General features: G+C 38.4%; 1 protein-coding gene across 1 annotated transcript in view; it reads left to right on the top strand.

The window, feature by feature from the left end:
- The window catches only part of ADAMTSL1 (ADAMTS like 1), a 406,966-nt gene that overhangs the window by 134,266 nt on the left and 248,830 nt on the right, over positions 1-23,870 (top strand). Inside the window, exons 5-7 of the mRNA XM_027616409.2 lie at positions 7,129-7,255; positions 19,655-19,729; positions 23,037-23,194. Coding sequence (XP_027472210.1) covers positions 7,129-7,255; positions 19,655-19,729; positions 23,037-23,194 — 360 coding nt within the window. The remainder of the gene's footprint in view (positions 1-7,128; positions 7,256-19,654; positions 19,730-23,036; positions 23,195-23,870) is intronic.

Here is a 23,870-nt window from a genome sequence, read left to right as displayed (position 1 = left end):
AAGGTATGATAGGGGCACCTGGGTGGCTCAGTCAGTTAAGCGGCTGCCTTCGGCTCAGGTCATGATCCCAGAGTCCTGGGATCGAGTCCTACGTTGGGTTCCTTGCTCAGCAGAGAGCCTGTTTCTCCCTCTCCCTCCCTCTCTCTGCCTGCCTGCCACTCCCCCTGCTTGTGCTCTCTCTCATTATCTCTCTGTGTCAAATAAATAAAATCTTTAAAAAATAAAAATAAAATAAAAGGTATGATAAAAAATTATATTTCAAACTGTATAGTCACCAGGAGTACCCAGTTATCCAAAATGTACACACTTCACTTGGCATCTCCATTTTCCGCAGTTTCCCATCCTTGCCAGCATCAGCTTTCCCCCTTTTCCCTTTGGGTACCTTCTCTTCCTTCTTTGCAGGGGCCTTTTTAGGCTTGGGCTCTGGCTTTGGAGGAGCAGGTTTAGCAGATAAGCTTGCAGATCTTCTCCGTGGCTCATCCTTCACCTTGGCTTGATCTCCTTTAGCATCCATCCCCTTCAGCCTTTCTCTTGGGCATGGTGGCCATGGCAGCAGGATATAGGCTCTGGATGTGGAGATGCAGTCGCATGCGGGCTTTTGTCAACCCAGGGGTCATTCTCACCTCTTCTTCTTCACACTGCTCAAGGATGCTATTTTTAAGAGAGAGATTTGTAGTGAATCATCCAAACGATGGTCAGCCAGCGCATTTCTCTGACTCTGGAATAGTAAATTGGTGTAGTCTCCTCCAAAGACACCCATAGTCTATTGAATTTGGCTTCTAGAGTACAATGTCATAGAAGATGTGGAACCACATAAAATCTCAGTGGCAAAGAATGCTCCAGTTGATTAGTAATGTCTGTCATGGGTCCTGGCAGGACAAATAGATGCAGATGTGCACATTTTTGCCAAATGTGCCCTAAGTGTTATAAAGTCTGTTCGTAGATTAAGTCTGACCATCACAATGCTCTGTACCTGGAAAATTTGTTTTGGCTCCTTAAAATTTGCTTTTACCAAATGTTCCCTATTAGGGTTCATCAAAGATTATTGAAGAGCCAGTTCTTTGAAACGTCTTTTATTTATTTGCTGAGTTGTTACTGTTACTGGGACACTGTTACATGGCATTGTCTTTCAGAAAACTCACAGCAGGTGTATATCTAGGATTTCAGTACTTTGAGTAATTATGATTCTCCTGAGCCAGTTTGTTATTCATTCATTACATAAATATTTATTGAGTGTCTCCTACAAGGAACACATTATCCTATACACTTTCTAAAAGATCCAGTGAATGCTGTAACTCTTGTAATTGCTCATGTCTTCCTCTCTTCTAGGAAGCTCATATCTAGATATGTAACCCCCATTTAGCAAATGTGTAGGACTTCACAGTATGTATTCTGCATAATTCTCCCCGTTCTGGCTTTAACTCCTCTTTTTTACTTATTTTCCTCTTTGCCCCATATTCCCATATGTGCTTGTTTTTATTTTATTGTCTTATATTATATGTATATGCTATAAATATTTTTGCAAAAAGGTAAAACATAAATCAATCAATATCTAAATCTTTTGAAGATAAGGTTAAGGATACACTATCTCCCCTATTAACATAAATAGTAAATGAGTTATAATGTATGTAGGAGCACATGCTTCCCCATAAAGTTCTATCTGAATTAAATAATTACAAATAAGAGCAGCTGTGATCAGATTTGCAGCGTTTGGTTTTCCATATTTGTCTTTCCCCTTGCTGAGAATAAAGGGATTTAAAAGTTTCTTACCTCATGGTGTTGGATCAAGAAAAGCTTGACATCACTGGCTCAGTATTTGATGCTAGAAGTTGAGGTCCTTATGGGAAACCATTTGAAATGTGGCCAGTGTGAACCCATCTAAGCACATCAGTTTGGGGCATGGTATCGGCTTATGGGTTGTGTTTATTTACATTCTCCAAATTATTCAGATGATAATCTTTCTTTTTCCTGTGGCTCCTAGTGAAGACATTTTATTATACATATTTCAGTGTCTAGAGAATTTCAGTCTTGTGGTCTGCCGTCACTTGCTATCAGCTCTGTAAAACTAAGGGAGAGACTCCTATCAGCACACAGAATAGCCCTGATGCCTAAAATCCACATGACATGCTTGAAGTCTGTAAGTGAATGATAAGTGGATATTATAATCCTAGTTTTTGTATAGGGAGGGTTCCCCCCTCCTTCCCTTTAGTAAATCCTGAAGGAGAATAAAGAAAAAGCAGCAGTGTTAAATCTGTATGTTCTACTCAAAAATAGGATGAAGGACTGAATGTCTGTGGTTATACATATATATATATATATATATATGCAGAAAGCCTACAATCAAGATAGCAAAGCAAAAGTTGGCTACCCACTAATGGTGTTTAAACAACAAAAACATCTTGGAGCTTTTCACTTTTTATGTCACCTGAGATAAAAGTTCTATTAAAAAAAAAAAGCAACACTGTGGATACAGAGGAGGTTAGACCACTGTATCAAGTTGACACCTAATAGCAGAATACGAATAAAATACATTAGGTCAAAATACTGAGCTAGTTTTCCAACCTTTACAAAAAAATTCCATGTAGTTGCCAAAGTTATGAGTGGTCATTATCTCACGTTAATGTTTTTGTCCAGAATGGGGTGGGTCTGGGAATTCAGTGACCTGAACATTGCCTTCCATGACATTTCACTAATAATGAGCATAGGTGCACTTGGGAAATAGTCTCTTAAAAATACTAGCCCTTTACTGTAATTCTTGTTCGTGCATCAAGACAGAGGTTTGGGTTTGACCTGTAGTTGTCATTTATATGTCTGTTCCTCTGTGTACACAGAAATAAATAAGCACACATATGCACATATATGCACATTTTTGTCTACATGTGTGTCATCAATGACTGCAGTCTAAGGCTGCTTACCTGTCACCTACAATGACCTCACTAACAAACCATTATGTTCGCTGTGTGTTTCATTGATTCACCAGCATTCACTGTGCATGTCAGATGTCAAACACTGTGCCAAACAGCAGAAATACAAAGGTTAATGAAACATGGGCTCTCTAGCCCAAGATCTGGTATAGCAACAGACATATCAATAGATTAAACTCATTATAAGTTATACAACTATTTAAATTGGGTGTATATAAAAGAAACCCCAAAGTAATAATGGCTTAAGCACATAAAGGATTTACTCTCTCACAAAAAAAAAAAAAAAAAAAAAAGTCAAGGTGTGATTGGTCTAAGTGAGGTGAAAAGAACCAGGCTCTTTCTTTCTGTTCTGCCCTCCTACTGCAAGGGTTTCATTCTCAGGATTGTCTCACTTTTCAAAATAGCACCTGGAGCCAACAGAAAGGAAAGAGAGTAGAGGGCAGCTGGGGTCATCTAAATCAGCTTCTTTTAAGTAGTCTTCCTAGAAGTCCCACACAACCCTTCCATTTTTATTCCACTAATTACAAGTTGGTCACAAAGCCAATGAAAAATTGTATTCATTTAATAGGCCATACTGCCACCCCAAATAAAATTGGAGTTCTGTTATTGAGAAAAATAGGGAAGATGGAAGTTGGGTGGCAACCAGTAATCTCTGCCACATGGAGTTATAAACAAATGGCTGAGGAAACATAGAGTAATAAAGCCATTAACTCTGGAATCTAGAAAAGGCTTGAGGAGGAGACAATTTGGATTTGAAGGATGAATAGGAGTTTGCTAAGTAAAGAATTGGGGAAGGGCACTTTAGGCAGAAATAGTAGTATATGCAAAGGCACAGAGAGCTCTGTCATTACTACTGCCAAATAAACCCATTTCTGTATTTCTGTTTTTTCTTTGTTATTAATAATGGCTCTCAACAGTTGAACTAATTTTTAAATTTTTTTTAAAGATTTTATTTATTTATTTGACAGAGAGAGACAGTGAGAGCAGGAACACAAACGGGGAATGGGAGAGGGAGAAGCAGGCCTCCCGCTGAGCAGGGAGCCCGATGTGGGACTCGATCCCAGGACCCTGGGATCACGACCCGAGCCGAAGGCAGACGCTTAACGACTGAGCCACCCAGGCACCCTGAACTAATTTTTAATTAATCTATTATTCCACATCAACAGATCGAGACAAACTGAGATATGTCAATAACAATTTTCTTGATATAACTGCAAACAGTTTTCTGCTTGGACCAAAATAAGAACATTTTATCTGATGATAAAGTATTCCCATGTTTTAAAAATAATTGAGTTGGAATATTTGGCACCTTAAAAAGGAATTGATACAAAGGGGGGAAAAGTGTGTCAGGGAGATGTTTGTCTTTTCAGTTCTGAAGTTAAACAAAGCCCAGTTAGAACTCACTTGGTTCATATCCTGAGATCCCTAAACTTACATCAAGGGCACTAAGTTGGTGGTCTGATCAAGTTAGCCTTAAAGTATGTCACTTTCTATTTAGCTGTTCCTAATAGATTGTTACTTTGGATCTGTGAAGTTGGATTGTTCTTTTCGTAAAATGGCTTTGGAGCCATAAGAAATCTTTAGGATTAGAGAGATTTTTTTCAGGGTAATCTCCTATTTGGCTTCTTTAGAGACATCAGAGACCATTAAGAATTTTCCAGAGAAAGTTAAATCCTTTGAGAAATCTGAAATTTCTTTAATTTAAGGAATAAACCATAGTTATATTTGAGACACCTGTGAGTGTAAATTTCCATGCCCCCTGCCTATCACCCTTCCATAGTGCTGAGTATCTCGTAAGATTAAGGTCATCTCTTTCCAACCCCAAAGAACAACAGCTGAGTCAGTGATTCTTTGAATACTGCCGAAATTAGGACTGCCATGTTGTGTTTTTTTTTTTTTTCGAATGGATTTGACCGTACTAAGGCAATCATATGATTTAGTCTTCTGACATTGTTTTCATTTTTGTTTTTTGCCAACTTTGGTTTTGGGTTACTTTCTAAGTCGCTGGTATCTGCACAAGACTAAAATGTGTAGTACAACTCACAGCAACATCTCCCTTTGTCTAGTTAACTCTGGAACCTCATTCATAACTCAAAAGGCTCTTCTTCAGGAAAGTCTTCTCTGGCCTCACTAACCAGATCAAATTCTCCATATTTTCTGTTCTCAGAGTATCATGTATCTGTGTTTTATAGTTTGTATCATGATCACCATTTTACATTTATTGTGTGTGATGATTTGAATAATATGTGCCTCCACTACTAGACTCTAAGTCCCATGAGGGTAGGCCCTTATGTACTTAAACTCACCTTTGGATTCTGCTCCTAGCACAGTGCCTGGCCCATAGCAGATCTTGATCATTGTTGGCTAAATGATTAAATGATTTTTTTGGTGATGGTGGCAAATAAGTTACTTCTGCACGCCCATTTCACACTGTGTTCAGAATACGAGTGAATATGGAATTACTCAGCTCCTATGTGGATTCATCTACAGATAAAAATTTTGAAAATAATCTTACTCCAGCTCCATAGAAGTGCATCAATGAAGTCTTAAGCCAGTATGTGTTGGCTCTGCAAGGATGAAGCTTGGGTGAATTCCAAATTGGCTTCACTGCAGCCTGTGAACATATTGGGGTGAATTGCAGCTTGACCACAATGAACCCCTAAGGACAGAACCAGCCCAACTTGCTCCCCATTTAAGAGCTGGGCACTATGTTTTCTTGACATCTTTGTATTTCAAAAAAATGTACAATCGTTGAAGGAATTACTGCTTTGTCATTTATTTTAAAAGATGCCTGTATGCCTGTGTATAAAAAAAAATACATATTACCACATTTAAAAATACGGCAAATATATACTGCAATGCTAAATAATTGTATTTTTCAAACCTTTGCCTAAACACGTGTTTGCAATTATTAATTAAAAGTACAAAAAGGTAAATCAAGCCTCAAAGAAAGGTCATATTAACTGGATTTTTGAAAGACAATGAATTGTGGGGACTTTCTGGAAAGAAGCCCCTTCAAATATCACTACAGTTCTCATTTTATTTTTATCAAAGACAGTAATGGAAGTCATTTGGAAGTAGAATAGGTCTGTTGATACTAGATCTAACTAGAACTATAGAAGTACAACCTGATCCAGTTTGGATTTGAATTTTTTTTTAACTTGAAAAAGTTAAAAGTAAGTAAGAAAAAGAAAGAGTAAAAGTACAAATGAGTTTGCCCACATACGTGATAAGTGCTTGTGATTTTGTTAAGCCTGATTTGGACCAAGCATAAATGTTTTGTTAGATGTGCTTACAACTCAGCTACTTATTAGCAAAGTGACGTTGGCCAGATTCATGGCCTCAGCTATAAAATGGAGATATCTTACATGATCGTTCTCAGAATTAATGAGCTATCTCTATTGCACCTGGTAGGACATAGGCAGGCTAAGAGAGCCTCAGTATTAGTTATCTCTGCTGCCCTCCCCATCATCCGCCCCCCCCCACCATGCATACATACAATAATCTTGCTTTTGTCAGCTCATTCTGTGATTGTTTCTCTTTTCTTAGTTCAAGTGCTAGCTAGAAAAGGAACCATTTTCATTATCATTCAGCAGCCCTGGTGGTTCAGTGGTAGAATTCTCGCCTGCCATTAGCATTGAGCAAATTTCTGTTGAGCGCTTACAGTTTGCCAAGCACAATACTAGTTGCTCGGAATACATCAATGGACCTAACATACCAAACCCTTTACCCTACACAGCTTATATCAAAGGAACAATATGGAACATGAAAATAATCCACTTTCATGGATTTTTCCATGAAATTTTTCCTTTCATGATTGTATTTTTATAATTGCAGTGAATCATAATTATTGACACTGGGAATAATTTTTCAATTAAGTCTCTATAATATCAATAGGTCAGGTTCTTCCTCTCTCCCTTACCTTCTCCTTTGCCTGCCTCCATCCTCTCTCTCTCTTTCTCCCTCTCTCCCCCAATCTGCTTTCTGTTTATATATTTGAACTGTAAAAACATCTTTGTCTATGCTGTTTTTGTTTCTTCCTTAGCTTGATTGAAATTCCAGCTGAATTCATTACCCTCTATGGGAAGCATGTTTTATGCTTCCTCAAAAATGAAGGGAGGGTCATTGAGTGGTGATGGGCCTCACAACGGATCCCTGCAATAGGCACCTTGTTGTTGAATTACACACCTCTCTTTCCTATTAGATTGTCGGCTGTGATCACCAGCTGGGAAGCACCATCAAGGAGGATAACTGTGGAGTCTGCAACGGGGATGGTTCCACCTGCCGGCTGGTCCGAGGGCAGTATAAATCCCAGCTCTCCGCAACCAAATGTAAGACACTACAGAGATGGGGCACTTTGGGGGTTTGTGGGCTAATTAATCTCTTCTGGTTTTGTGCTGGCTCCCCTCAGCAGCTAGGAATAAGGCCACCACCAAAATGAAGATGAATCTGAACGTATTGTAGAAAGCTTCATGTTCCTGCTTTGTGTATTAGTTTAGTTAGAACAAGTCAGGTAACCCATTGCAACCTCGAGAAGGAAACCTTTCTTTTGTGGTGCAGCAGGAGTGAAGTACACTTGGATCAAAATAGACTCCATTTACAAACCTAGACATGCTGCCCAACATGAGGACAGACTGCACCCAAGCCTCTGCCTGACACGTAATGTGATGCGCCTGATGGGATATAGCAGGGCGAATGTGTAAATCTAAACAAGTTCACTCCTACCACCATGAAATCATGCTATCTTCATTTACAAAATGACCTTTGATTGGTGCGGATCACAGCTTCTTTCAGAATTAATATCAGACAGTGATTATATGAAGCCATTTATTGACTTATGTCTTAATCTATCTATACTAGCACAATAAATATATGCTTACTATGCAGTTATGTGCTGGGAACTTTGCATGATCATCTCATTTTATCCTGATAACAACCTCATAGCAAGGCATTGTTTATCCTTATGTTATGAATAAGATAACTGAAGCTGAGACAGATCATGTGACTTGCTCAGAGTCACACAGCTCTAAAATAGGAGAGCCAAGATTCAAGCCCAGAGTCCAATTTCATTGCCTAAGCACTTACTCATTCCTCTGGACTGTCCCACAACCCTGCGGATTATTTCCATGGTGGGACATTTAAAGCAATTAGATGGATCAAGACAAGGTACCTCAGATTTCTGCCTGACTGGGTCTTGCTAGGGTAGATGGCACTAGATGCTGTCTAGTGATGCCTAAGACAACCATGCAGTCACACAATGACCCAGATCATTTTACAAAACACTGTCCTCTATGACAATCACTGCTATAGGTGCTGCATCAGAAAAAGATAGAAATAAGGCAATTCTTGTACTCAAAGACATACCCTTTTAGAATAATTTGACCTTGCTCAGTAGACTGTCTCCAAATTTTGCCATTATCCAGAATCATGCAATAGATCTTTGATTGAGTATCTTTGCACATGTCTCCCCTGGCTTGGGAACTAAGAACGAATTCTTTTACTGAATGTGGTTTTGTTCTATTTGTTGACTAGCTGGGAAAAAACAATTGACTTTGTCAGGGTCTGTGATTTTAAATGGACTTGTAGGTCAAGAAAAAAACAGTGGACATTAAAGAACTATTCCCAGAAGTCAGAAAAAGGCAGTTTGCCCAAAGGACTAGGCTCTAGGGAAGAAGAGGTGGTAGCAAGAAAGACTAGGGACTTTTAAACACAAGAAACATTGGAGGTACCAGCTTAGGGAACTCTACATGCTAACACCCCTGCTGGCAGTGAAAAATGTGAATCTGTGGGGGAAAAAGACTCTGGCAGAGAGAATGAAGGATGAGGTAAGTTAGACATTGATATAGTACATTCAGGTGAGACTTTTTTTTCTTTCATGTGTTGGTAGCTTCTGCTATACGATGACAAATTAAAGAATTTGGAAGATGAAAACCAGAGGATAGAGGCATAATTCTTTTGTAAATCTCTGAGGTCATGGTGGGATATTTGGGAGGGGGGAAGTTACATTTAAAAAGTCACTTTTATAAAACACTTTAAGAAATCTTGGAAGAGCTCAGCTCTTTCTAATTATTTATGTCATGTAATTGAATCAATGCTCATTATCTAGGAATCTAGGAATTTCTGCTAGGCACAGAAAAAGGAGATGGCTTGCTTTTGTGCAGTAACTGCTATATAGCAGGCTTAGGGGTAGGGGATCCTTCCTCCATTCCCACTCAGGCCCTCTCCCTGAACAATCTGCCTGGATCAGTATGAGGGGATCATCAGGGACCTCTGGGGCCTCAATCACTGGAATAATGAGAAGCTCTGAAAGAACAAACTGAAGCGAATTAAGAGCCATAAGTCATCCCCAGATCTGCAAATAGATATTTCAATGAAAAGTGCTCTATTCAAGACAGAGAGTAGGTAAGTTATATAATACACAACCTGATGATTATCCATAATGACAAAATGCAATTGATTCATTTACCTTAGCACTGATGATGCCTCGTGACAAAATGATTTATATCAATAAAGCCCAACCCAACATATGCATGCACCTCACCACAATCTATAGCAGATGCTGAACAAACTGCCTCGTTTGTGTTTTCTCCACCCCAGAAGAACCTTCCACCCTATATTTACAGACTGCACAATGACTCACAGGCAGGGAAGATTAGACCACTCTACGGGGCCTATGGTGCTGGCCAGGTGAGCAGCGCTCCACCCGTGAAGGCCTGGTGGACCTGGGCCAGCTCGCTCCTCTCTGCTCTGCCAAAAGGCACTGTAAGCCAGCCACATGCTCTTTGCGAACTCCTAGTGCTCGGATTCCCCACATTGAACTCATTTTCTTCTGAACTGATATCCAAGATTTTTTTTTTTTAATGTTATCAAGCCTTGGGGGAACAAAGAGAAAATAGAAGAGTGGAGAAAGACCATGGCGGGAAGTGCCAGAAGGAAAAAGAGAAGTTGGAGAAATTTATCCAATGGCTGCCATTTGCTGGCAAACAAAAAAGAAACCATCTTTGTATCAGAAAACAGTGTAATTGCCTAATACAAATACAGACAAGAAAGAGAGCTAGATCAAGGCACATTTTCCCCCTTTTTAAAGGAAAAGGCTGTCCCCTGATAGCATTCAATCTTTCTATTTTTCCTGGTCACTTCTTTTCAACTTCCCCAGCCCAACAACAACAAGAAAAGAATAAATTTAACTAACATTAACTTTTGATTCTTGAAATTAAAGGCTTGCCTTCTTGCAGATTGGCTTGTACTCTATTACATATTTTCCAAGTATATGCAATATACTTAGAACTACAGCCAGTCTATTTGCTATCAATTTAATGTCTCCAGCTTTGCAAACCTCTCATATGAATTTGTGTGTTTTGAAATCACCTGGATATCCCAAAACTCCTGAGGGACAGACAGGCAAAAAAACAGATAAAACAAAAAACTAAATAAAACGGATTGCCATAGGGTGGTAGGAATCTTGGGAAAAAGTAAAGCAGGAAAAAAGAATAGGAGATAGGGCTGGCCTGCCAGCCAAGGGTGTTACAGGGAGTTGCAATACTAAATAGATTGGTAAGGAAAGGATTCACTAATAAGATAGCATCTGAACTAGGATCCAAGGTTACCTTACAAAAGTCAAGGGAAAGAGAATTCCAGTCATAGAGAAAGGCAAGTGCAAAGGCCCTGAGGTAAACACAATCTCGACATATTTCTTGAAGTGCAAAGAAGCTAATGTGACTTGAAGTCAGTTTAAAGAAGCCTACTGGGAATGATGAAGGCAGGAGGGTTGCGAGGTGGGGTGAAGAATGATTTTGTAAGGATTTTGGCTTTTAGTCAGAATGAAATAAGTCACAGGAGCATTTTAAGCAGAGGAATGACTTGATTTATTTTCAAAAGGATTACTCTATCGACTGTGTTGAGAATAGACTATAGTTGGTCCAACTATGGAAGTAAGAAAAGCAGTCAGGAGGCTGTTACAGTAAGCCAGTTACAGTAAGCCTGGAATGATGATGGCCTGGACCATGGCAGCAGTGGTGGAGGTGATAAAGAGTGATTCTATACTGCATTTCTGTGAATGTAAGACCTCACTGATTGAAAGATGGGCCATTATTTTAACACCGCTATGGAAGAAAGAAAAGCTACCACTGAGATTAAGAAACTATGACACAATGCCTCCTGAGCACTTAGAGTTTTTACTTGATAGTTCTTAAGAGATCTACTTTAGATTTGGATTTTTTTTAAGCCATGTATTACTCATACATACAAAAAACCTGAAATAAATTAATAAATTGGTAAATTAAACTGAAATAAAACTTTTCCCCAAACTTCAGTTTCTTTTTATCATTTTGGACTCAATTTCCACATGTCATGGGGCTACCTGTAATACAGCATTTTTAAAAGAACTCACAAAAGAAATAAAATCCATTGGTACTGGACTCTTTTCTCTTAAACAGCTGTATTGTATAAATGACGTAGTATTCAACTTTGTGAATTTTTACATATGCATACCCCTGTGAAACCAAACATAACCCTCATCCCAAAAGTTTTCTTGTGCCCCTTATAATCCTTCCCTCGTGCTCTCCTGGCCCTGTCCCCTGGCAACCATTGATCTTTTTGTCACTATAGGTTTCATTACTTTTTCTAGAATTTTATATAAATGGAATTCTCCGATACATACTATTGTCCAAATGGCTTCTTTCATTCACCACAATTATTTTGAGATTCATTAATATAGTTAGTTTATCATCAGCAGTTTAGTTTATTTTATTGCTGTATAGTAATTCCACTGTATGGACATACCACAGTTTGCTTATTCATTCACCTGTTGACAGGCATTTGGGTTGTTTTCATTTGGGAGGTCTTATAAATAAAGCTGCTATGAACCTTCATGTACACATTTTTGTATGGACATATGCTTTCATATCTCTTAGGTAAATTCCTGGGAGTTGAATGGCTAGATCATATGGTAGATATATATTTGACATTTTAAGAAACTGCTAGACTTTTTTTCCAGAGTAATTTACTTATTTTGCATTTCTACCAGCCATGTGTAAGAGTTTCACTTGCTCCACATTCTTTCCATCACTTGGTACTGTCAGTATTTGTTATTTTAACCATTCTAATTGGTACATAGTAGTATCTCATCATTGTTTTAATTTGCATTTTCCTAATGACTAAGGATGTTGAATATCTTTTCATAGTGTATTAGTCTCCAATTGCTGCTGTATCAAATTGCCACAAACGTAGTGTCTCAAAGCAACACATTTATTATTTTATGGTTCTGGAGGGTCAGAACTCTAAAATGGGTCTTGCTAAGATGAATTCACAATGTTAAACAGAGCTGTGTTCCCTCTGGAAGTTCTAGGGGCTAATTGATTTTCTTTGATTTTGCCTTTCCAGCTTCTGTTAGGTTATCTATGTTCCTTGGCATCTTTGAGCCTGCAGTGTAAAATCTTTAGATCTCCTTCTGCCTCCAATCTCCTCTTCTATCTCTCTCTCCCAGTTTAAAGAACGCTTGTGATTACATTGGGGCCACCCAGATAATCCAAGATAATCTCTTTATTTTAAAGTCAGCTGATTAGCCAGTCTTAATTTTATCAGCAATATTATGTCCCCCTTAACATAACATATTCATAAGTTCTGGGGATTAGGACTTGGTCATCTTTGGCGGAGCAAGGGGGTAAAATTATACTGCCTACTACAGAAGTGCTTATTTCTTCTTTGATGTGGTGTTGGTTCAAGTCCTTTGCCCAGTTTTTAAATGAGTTTGATTTCCTACCATTCAATTTTGAGAATTCTTTATGCATTCTGGGTACAAGTCCGTTGTCGGATGTGTGATTTGAAAATATTTTTTCTCCATAGGTACCTTGTTTTCCCCAAAAAACTGGCTTAACACTAGCTTTCATAGAGCAAAAACTTGTAATTTTGATGAAGACCAATCATCAGTTTTTTCTTACTAGGACTGTACCTTTAACATTGTACATAAGAACTCCTTGCCTAATCCCAGGTCACAAATTTTCTCCTGTATTTTCTTCTAAAAGTGTTACAGTTTTATATTTTAGCTTTTGTATCAATAACCTATTATCAATATTATATATTTAGCTTTTATATCAATAACCTATTTTCAGTTAATTTTGTGTAAAGTATATCTCAGTATTATAGATATATCCAACTCTTCCAGCCCCATTTGTTGAAAAGTTGTCCTTTTCTCTCTTAAATTGCCTTTAAAACTTTGTCAAAAGTCCACTGGCCATTTCTGCATGGGTCTTTTCTTGGACTGTCTATTCTGATCTATGGGTCAATCCTTCACCAATACCACATTGTCTTGGTCACTATAGCTTTAAGGGAAGTCTTTCAATAAAATAGTTTGATCCCTCCAACTGTACCCTTCTTCTCAAACTCATTTGGCTCTTCTCTATTAATTTATTTGCCTTTCCATATAAATTTTTCAATCTGCTTGTCCATACCTATAAAAAATCTTGCTAAAATTTTGATTTATAATTCTGTTAGTTCATATAGATTGATAGGTGGGGAATTGACATCTTTACTATGTTAAGTCATTTAACCTATGAGCACTTCATGGCTATCCATTTCTTTAGGTCTTCTCTCATTCCTTTCATAGGCCTTTATTGGTTTTCAGCGTACATATCCTGTACCTTAGTTAAATTTGTACCTCTTTTATTTTCTTGCCCTATTGCATTGGCATTTTATTTTTTTATTTCAATTTCCAATTGTATATTGCTAGTTTATTTTTATGTGTTTGCTGTGTATTTTGCAATCTTCTAACACACTTATTCTGAGAGTTTTTGGATTTTCTACATAAACTATCATCTTGTTTTACAAATAAGGATGGTTTTACTTCTTCCTTTTCAAACTGTAAGTCACGTATTTATTTTTATGGCCTTATTGCACTAGCAAGGACGCCTAATATGATGTTGAATAGAAGAAGCAAGAATGTATATCCTTATCTCATTTCCAGTATTAAGAGGGAAAGCATTCAATTTCTCACCATTGAGTATGAAGTTAGCTGTAGGTTTTGTAGATCCTTTTTATCACATTGAGGAAGTTCTTTCTTATTCCTAATGTGCTGAGAGTTATAATGAATGAATGTTGAATTTTGTCAAGATTTTTCTGCCTCAAATGATGTGATCATATGGCTTTTCTTCCTTAGACTTTTATTGTGATGGATAACATTAATTGATTTTCAAACAAAGAATCAGCCTTGCTTTCCTAGGATAAACTCTGCTTAGCCATAGTGTATTATTCTTTATGTAGGTTACTGGATTTGAATTGCCAGTGTTTTGTTTGAGGGTTGTTTTTTTTTTTTTTTAATCTATGTTCATGAGAGATAGTTGTCTGTAGGATCCTTTTCTTGCACCACCTTTGTCTAGTTTTGGTAGCAGTGTAATGCTGACCTCATACAATGAGTTGGGAAGTGATTTCTCCTCTGTTTTTTGGAAAAGATAGTATAAAATTGATGTTATTTCTTCTTTAAATGTTTGGTAGCATCCACCATTTAAATTCTCTGGGCCTGAAAATTTTTGTGTGTATGTACTTAAGATATAGTTAATATTTTAATGTCTCCTGCATTTCGATTGATTGATTTTTCTCTTCAGGATGGGCTGTAATTTTTTTGGCTTCTTTGCATGCCTGGTAATTTCTGACCTGATATCAGATATTACAATTTTATCTGGTTGGATACTAGATGTTTTTGTATTCCTGTAAGTATTTTTTCAGTTTTGTTCTGGAAGCAATGAACTTACCTGGAATCAATTTGATCCTTTGGGGTCTTAAAATTTGGTTGGCAAGACCAAAGCCATGTTTGGCTGGTGCTAATTGTCCCCTGCTACTGAGGCAAGAGCCTTCTGCTCAATGTCCCATGACTTATAGAGTTTTCTAGCGTGGCTAGTAGGATAAGATACTATTCCCAGCCCTAGTCATTTCTATAATTCTGTTGTGTGGTTATTTCCCCAGCCTCAGCTAGTTTCTTTATATGCACATCCTGATTAGCATGGGTATGCTGCTGGATACCCAAAGAGAATAATTTTTAAAAAATTATATAATAGCATATATCATTAGCACGTCACATAAGTATTTTTTCTATGTCATGTAAATATTTTTCCCAGTTTCGTTGAGAAATGATTGACATACATCACTGTATATGTTTGAGGTTGTACAACGTGATCGGAGAATGCTCTTAAATCTCTGGAATTGTCTCTCTCTGTAGATCTCTTCTCTCTGGTAATCTGTCATTCACGACTCTAGCCACCTTGATCTTCTTGGATTCTCAGCTTTGTCTCCTCAACTCAGGGAGTCCTCCAGGCTCGGGGTTCCCACCTCCTGAGCTGAGCCGGGAAAATCTTTCAAAGCAGGAATCCCAGGCAGTGTTAAGGCTCACCTACCTTGTTTCCTGACTCTCAGCGATTGCTGCCCTTCTTTGCCTGATATCCAGTGTCTTGAAAGCCAGGGTTTTATATAATTTTCTGACTTTTTGGTTGTTTCCAGGCAGAAAACTAAGTCTGGGCACTGTTATTCCATCTTGTCAGGAACCAGAAGTCTTGATGCTGGACTTTTAACTCAGGTTTGCAATTGTGTACAACGAGCCAGCTTTTGACTCCCACTTTGGCAATGTTATTAAGCACTTCTGATTCCTCATCTCCTTACAACCCCCACACCTATGTAGTTCCGAGAGGCTAAATAAGGGTGTTCCACTCTTATCTTAGAATCTTCTTCCAAGCTGCTGACTCCCATTTTGCAAGTTTGATACTGGTTGTTTTGGTGTTAGCAACTGTGCAGGCAAAGATAACTATGGCAGGATTACTGCCTCGGTGAGAAAGGATATAATGCACCGTGAATTGTGGGACGCATTCTGATTCACATATGTTAAAACGTGAGAGAAGGTTCCTCTTAGAATCCATGAAATATGGTATTTTGACTGTTGTGGCGATAGGATTTTCTAGCTGAATATATATATATATATATATGTATATGTGTGTGTGTGTGTGTGTATATATATATATATATATATGAAGTCAAGAATAGCTCCAAAGCTTTTGGCCTGGACAACTGTAAAGATGAAGTTCCCAACAGTTGAGGAAGAGCCATCTTATTTCGCCTGTTAGGTATACGTCCTCCATCGTGTAATGACTGATAACCTCAGGGGGAGATGTTGAAGGGCTCAAATGCTTGGCTTCACCTTATTTCATTGGATATATTGTAAGAGTAATGAAGTTGGCATGAAGATAAAAAATATACTCCTAAAACCTCCTCAAGATTGGCAGACTGTATGTACTGCTATTTTTACGTGTAGCCAGTTGCATTAATGATGACTCTTTTGTTAAAAAAAAAGTTATCATTAAAAAAAATGAAAAAAAGAAATAAAAATAAATTCCCATTCCCATAGACTTAGAGGGAAGACTTCTTAAAAACATAAACCTCAACAGGCCTAAAAATAAGGCAAGCTCAGATATCAGAATAGGAAATCCTGTCTCTTCAAAAATTATCATTATGACCTTTCTCTCATACAGCAGTGAATGACACAGAAAAGTCCACGTATGATGAGATCGTAAAACAAGTTTAAAGTACTCAAAGAAAGCTGCGAAATACACATACAGCTGTAGACTTTTTGAGGAAATATTTTAGGTACAATCTTTAGAATAATTTTCTTGAGAAAGGACATTTGCAACCCATATTTGTGAAATGATAGCATTTATGATTCCCATGGAAAGCTTATCAATTTAATTGAGAAAGAGGTTATCTGATCTCTGAAGCAGGTCTTCCAGAATTGTTGATTAATAACCTAGAAATATGTCTTGACTATTGGCATCATGGTTCTGTCGACAAAGCCAGAATAAATTAGGCCAGATGCACTTGGTCATAGAGCAGTGTGCCTTTGTGGAAAAGGGCACCCACAGGAATGTGAGGTCCAGTGAGAGAGGGTGTACCCATCTGTCCCACCGGTCAAACCTATTGAATTAATCACCAAGGAGGTGGGTGATAAAGCCAGACTGCTCACACATTCTCAAATGTCTTAACACCACTCTGTGCTCACTACTGTAATAGATGCCAAATGGAAGAATCCCCCAGCCCATCCCCAGTTATTGAGAATTTATCCCCAAATAAGACAATTATTAATACATATCCAACTCAAAGAGGGGCTTTTAATCAACATGCAGAATATGAAATCAATTTTTCCCTATCTTTTTGTCAAATTAAGATCACTGTTTCTTAAATTATATTTTGAGGTGTATCAGCTGGTGTTAACAGATTGTGTGTGTGTGTGTGTGTGTGTGTGTGTGTGTAAATTCTCTGGGTAAACATTTTGGGGATGCACTGGATTAAATAGAATGAAATGAGCCTCTTTGGTTCAGGGCTTCTAAGAAACCAATGTGCTTAATGGATTTCCACGAGCAGGGTATAGCTTGTGGTATTTTCCCACATATTTTATCTGGGGCCCTTCTCCTTGGACCATTTTGTGGGGCTGTTGCTTTGCTGGTCTTTTTTGTCGCTGAACCTCTGGTACCTAGGAGGGGGCCTAACACTAGGAGACACTCAAAAAATATTTGTGGACTAAAGTAATGAACTTGCTGATTGCCTGATGAGGGGCCAGTTGTCCATCAGCCCTTGACAGAACCATAGAAGAACAGACCATGACTCTTCCTACTTCCTGTGCCCTGTGCTGCTGCTTCTTCAAATTTGCACCAGCTTGAGAGGCTCCCTATTTCTCTTTGACTAGCCTTTTCCCCCAACACCCTTATGGGTTTCTCCCCATCTTCCTTGGGGAGCATACAAGGGTTAACGCATCAGCCAGAAGCTAGGGTCAATGCCCCAGTATGTGGAATGCGAGCGGCTTCTCAACAGAACAAGAGGGAGGCCGCCTGAGTCGTGTGTGGGTCAGAAGTCTGCCACTGAGCATTGCGGAGCCAAACAGAAAGCTTCCCCTTTTACTTGCACTTTATTTGACCTGTGGATAAACAAAGACTTTCTATTTCCAGAAATCCCATTGTTTTAACTGCTTTGAGTTTCTTTTGTAAACTTAAAAATCCATGTCTTTATGCAAGACATTTAAAGCTCTGTGGGCCCAGTCTGAACATTTTTTGTTCCTTTTCTATATTCTCCTTACATGTTTTGTGCTTATAGCCACAAAGTCTTGGCTCTCTGAAATTCAGCCTTTTCTTCAACAATGTACGACATTAAAAACCGCTAGAAGGTTGTAGTGTGAGTAGAATATTCAACATTGGAGAGAACTTGATAAATGTAACCTCTTTAGGGAGAGAACTGAGAGCATATGATTCTTCTTTCTCATTCAACTGGCTATGTGCTGGGGCCTTGGAGGGTTTAAAAACATAGCAAAAATAAAGTCTTTCAGTTCCTGTCCTTAAGGAGATTTGGAAGAGAGGGAGGAAAGTAATATTTACAAAATGCCTCCTGTGTTCCAGGCTACACATCTCTATATTGATATCAATATCTATATCTTTTTACAACAATACTGTGAGGTAAGTGTGCTTTTCCCTGTCTTACAGATGAGGAAACTAAGGATCAGAGAAGTTAGGGAACTTCTGAGATTCATTTATGGAAATCAGATTCTCCTAAAGACGGGATGATGCTAAGTTTCAGAACATTGGGTACCTTTTAGGATTACTCTTATTGAATCTAAATTTTTCCAGTGAGAGTATGATAATGTATAATATCAGAAAAAAATATGTGTGAAACAAAGGATCCCCACGGAGCTTCTGAATATGCTGGTGAATTTAAAATACCTGCTTTTTCCCTTGTCTTCTGGAATGCCCTCCTCTTTTTTTGACCATGGGCTACTCCCTATACTTCTCAGAGGCTTCATTTCATCATCATGAAATGGAGATGGTAGCATCCTCTTTGCCTATGTCACAAGCTTTGGGTGAAGGAGTAAATGATATAATTTGGAAAGTGAAACTCTTCAGTAGCATGTAAATAAGAGGTGTCGTCACACACGTCACAAGCAAGAATGCCTGTGATATGTTTGGGGTGCATAGAATATACCTCTAATTAAAAAAAAAAAAGTAGGTTCTGCTTCCAGTGAATTCAGTCGCAATTTGCAAGTAGGGTGAAAGTAATCCATTTCTAAATCTGGCTGTGATTCAGCCAAAAAAAAATAAAAAATTTTTTTTTTCTTTTTTAATTTTCAAGCAGAGAGGATATGGGGGGGAAAGGTTCATAACCATTCCTGAGACACTTAACTATATATAATATTAGATGTAGATAGGGTGAAGGATATTAAAGAACTGGGAGGCATGATTTCTGCCCTTAAGAGATTTAACAAATACAAACAAATAAATCTTCTAGTCTTATTTTTCCTGATAATCTAAGATAGTTACTTTGCTAGAAAGAAATTCAGATCTTGATATAATACAGTCATCCTTTGAGCGTTAGAATTTATTTTCATTTTCGTAATCCGGAGAAATTTGGCAATGTAAAAACCAGGTTTTAAAATCAGAAATGGAAACTTGCAAATTCATTTCTCAAACTATCAAAATTTATATATTTTTTTAAAAGGCCGGGTGCCCCATAAGTTAACTAGTGACCAGCTTCATTGGCATGTTTTTTTCTGAGGAAAATGGAAATTTTGATTCCCAAATGTCGGTGTTCCTCTTTCAAACTTAAAAGATGATTGTCACTTGGGGGAGTATAGAAGTCAGTGCTTTACATAGGAGCTAATCGATAATTTTGTGTCAAATTATGTGCCTTTAAGATATCGCTTTGTTTCTCTCTAGTGGATGATACCGTGGTTGCTATTCCCTATGGAAGTAGACATATTCGCCTCGTCTTAAAGGGACCTGATCACTTGTGTAAGTAAACTCAGTTGTTTTCCTTTGGGTATTGGGAATTTTAGTCACTATTATTTTTTGTTCCCAGAAGAGATTAAAATACAGAAGTGCAAATCTTTCTACTCTATCATAATATGATATTTTGAATGCTTCTGTTTATCTTTTGGCTGCCTGATGAGATAGCAGAAACCTCAGGGTAATTATCTCTAACCACACTCCTCCTGAAAAATACAAAATAGATGCTCCCAATAGGTTGTTCATGAGTCAAGCACATGTTTATGCTTTTGTGAATATTATTTCTCATTCTCTCTCTTCTTCCTCTCCAATCAATCTGTCTTTTTTCTTGCCTTGCATCCCTTTTCCCACCCCTTCTTCTTTCCAGCCTTCCTCACCTTCACTCTTTCTTTCTTCCTATTCCCGTGTTCCATTACTTTATCGATTCAGGGGAACGTAGAAGCACCAAACAACCTTAACTTTTAAAGAAAACCATGGTGGTATGATCAAACATCCCATGTATTAAAGACACTACAAAGCCCTCCTATACTGAAGATAGCTATTGGGATTGAGGATTGATGGATAATCACAACCCTAAAGATCAAATGGTAGCATGGCCCCGCTAGAATTTAGAAAGAATTGGTATCTTCAGTCCTGCCACGCAGTAGTACACAGCCACATTGTCTCTTTTTTATTATTAGCATTTACTGTTGTTTAGACATAGACCTGTAAATTACCAGCAGACAATTACAGGCTATAACCCAGGGAAGGGGTATAAGAGGATACATTGTATTTTCTACAAAATTCAGTTCCACTGAAAGACTTCGCTTCAGCTGGTCCCTTGAGCATTTCTGATCTCCTCCACTGTGACTGTTCCTGGATTCCTAAAGAACCATCTATCATCTTCTGTTCTTTCTCCCCTCCCACACACATGCCTAGGAAACCAATTTAGGTAGCGAGCATTATCTTTTGGCAATTGGATTATAAATGAAATCATTCCAGAAAGACAAACAAGAGGAAGATAAATTGGAGCCTGTGAAAGTTCAGATAGCCTACTATAGTCTTTCTAAAAATAAAAATAAATACATTTCATGGGAGAGGCGGGATTTGAGGGGTCATGTGAAGGGAAGGAATAAGTAAGGTACAGTTCAGGCAAAGCCAGAAGATGCTGATAAGTCACCTTATATGGATCCAAGTTCTTTTCTAACCCTGAACAACCCCCCAAAATATAATGTTCACATGTCGAGGGATGATATATGTGTGTACACTATCACCATTCAAATGATTTGCTTTCCCTCCGGAGGATTGGACAGAGGTAACTGCTCGTGTAACAACCCCACTCAAAAACAGTATTTTTCTAGCAGTGACAGGCCTGCTCAGAATAAAACATCCAGGCAGAGATCATTACCAAGTGGGGGACTGACTCCTCAGTGCAGAAGAAAGACCCCAAAGGAATAGATTGAAGAGGAAATTCATTTTTATAAATGTATGAGCCTCCCAGTTTTCCTAACTATGTGATCACTAATAAGCTAAAGGATGAACCTTTAATTTTGCTTTAATTGTCCCAAGAATTCAATAGGTGAAGCGGCAGATGATATTTATAAATGATGGAAAGCAAAATGGAATTTCTTTTTTTCCCCCCAACAGACATACATGTATGTTGACGACATACATGTATGTTGACAACATACATGTAGCTTAAGAACTTTTTGTTTTGTGTATCTGGAATAATAATATAACATAATATAATATATAAGATGAATATGTGAATAAATGACACCCTGTTTCACTTGCACCCCTTTGCACTTAACTCCCAGAAGCTGGTCTAATATGGGACTAATCTGAAATATTTAGGGCCAAACCAGAACAACACTAGGCAGTCTGGTCCAGCCCCCGCTTATCTTCCATCAGAAGTACCTTGGGAAGGACAGCTGGGAGGCCTGCTGATAAGACTGAATCAGATGCTCAAATCAGACTTAGACCCCCAGGATTTTTCCAAAACTAAGTTGATTTATGTCTTGGAGCTATATCCACAAATTAGTACACCTACCCACACGTAAGGCAGCTTGAGAAATGAAGGCTCACAGAAGGAGATCCTGTGTTGTGGTTTCCCCTCCAGTTCTCCCTTGATGTAGCTCATGTTCTCCTGTGAAGACCTCTGTCCTCTAGGGCAGGGGGATGGAGTCTGACCTACTCCAGAAAAAGGGCTACACAGACTTCATCTGAGCGTTGTGGGCATTTCACGGGGCACCAACACTCTTCACTTGTTGGTATTCCAGTTTAAAGTAGACAATACGTAGAATAAGTTAGTACGGGTACTTTAGTACCTCCAGAGGTCCTAAAATTATCCCGGAACCCCAATCTGTAAGACATGGAAGAAGGGAGTCATTCTGGTTGAATGCTGGGTAGAGACCCAGAGCCTCACCTGGCACTCTGTCCTTCCGCTGAAGAACCACTGCTAAAGCTAAGAGTTCTTATGCAAGTTTTAGAAATCATTAGACAGTCTGTCCCTCTTCATACAGTGGGTAGTTATTCTAAATCATTTCTCAATCACATGAGAATTTAATCTGCTCTGAAATACATGGCATAATTACCATCATCCCCAGCTTGCTCACATTTCCTACAACAAAAGATGTTTCATCGTCTTTGTCATTGGCCAAATTCTGATTGGAATGCTCCAAGAATCAAGAAGTTCTTCTCTCTTAAGCACTAATATCATATATGTACATAATACTACATTAGGTACCCAGCAGGATTTTTAAAAGAGAGAGAACTGAAAAGAATGGTGATTTCCTTGTCCTCATTACTATTGTTTCTTCATGGCAAGCCGCAACACACACACGGTAAGAAAGCAGATAGTAGTACAAATAAATACAAGGTAATGCATGGGTATAAAGTCGCACGGGTGCTGAGGGGAACTCTGCGAGGCACCCTGGATCTCACGGATCAAAAAGAAAACTGGAGGGTATTCTAGACAGCCGTAGAGACTGAAATCAGTAAGACATGTATGGGAGATGGTTTAGTTGAAGGAATAGGATGGTGGTAAAGTGGGGTACCCTAAGGAGGTCATTGGGGAGTCAAAGATTTTTTTGATTGGGAGCCCTGAATGCTTGGCTAATGAGTTTTAAAATAATATCGTTTGCAACGGAAACTCCTCTGTGATCCGGAGGTGCCCATAAATTTTGTTTCTATCCCAATTTCAGCTGTGTCAGCCATATAAAGAGGGTATTTCTCCCTTCCATAGCTGTAGACTGTTTCATGAAATTTGCTGGCCTGTGGTCTGTGGTAGCCCTGGGAACATCTTTCTCTCCTTTACATGTGTTTGACCATGTAGATCTGGAAACCAAAACCCTGCAGGGGGCTAAAGGTGAAAACAGTCTCAGCTCGACAGGCACCTTTCTTGTGGACAATTCTAGTGTGGACTTCCAGAAATTTCCAGACAAAGAGATACTGAGAATGACTGGACCACTCACGGCAGATTTCATTGTCAAGGTAAGGGCCTCTAGGTACCTTGTTCTCAAGCCATATCCAAACTGTTACTTATAATCTCTCGAAGAGAGAGAGAGAGAGAGATTTGGGGTTTGGGTGTAGATTTGGAAATCCTATTCTCCAGGAAATGTTTAATTCAGGGGTGTCAAGGTACATCCTGGACTTTTCAGGAACATATAATATTTTTAAGATCCTAAGAAAATCCTTATGTGTGTATATATATGTATATGATTTAATAAAAAGACTCAAAGACCAACACATCATTAGTTGGAGGATATAAACTGTTTTTGAAACAAGTTAGGATACAGTCATTGACTCACATAAGGTGTTCTCAGTCGATGAGAAAGACAAAATAATGATCCATAGACTTGGTCATATGTCTCATTACAAGTTCTGTTTTCTCTTGTACTGGCAACAAGACTAACTTGTTTCCTTCTATCAGAGCTTCCCTACTCTTCAAGGTAATATAAAACACATTGCTGGAAGCAACATATCCATTCTGTAGGAGAAATGTATACACTAGAAGAATGTTTGAAAATCACAATAAAATAAAACATTTTTTCCTTCAGTAGGTCAGAAGGACCTGAAGGATGTCAGCTGTAAAGCTCTAAAACTTGTAATGTGTCCAGGACTCCATAAATTTTTCATCATGGGACCTGGAGCCAGAGGACACTTGATT

The sequence above is a fragment of the Zalophus californianus genome, chromosome 13 (genome assembly GCF_009762305.2).
Source record: "Zalophus californianus isolate mZalCal1 chromosome 13, mZalCal1.pri.v2, whole genome shotgun sequence".
NCBI lineage: Eukaryota > Metazoa > Chordata > Mammalia > Carnivora > Otariidae > Zalophus > Zalophus californianus.
The sequence above is the reverse complement of the archived record's forward strand: the minus strand, read 5'-3'. Positions and strand labels throughout refer to the sequence as shown.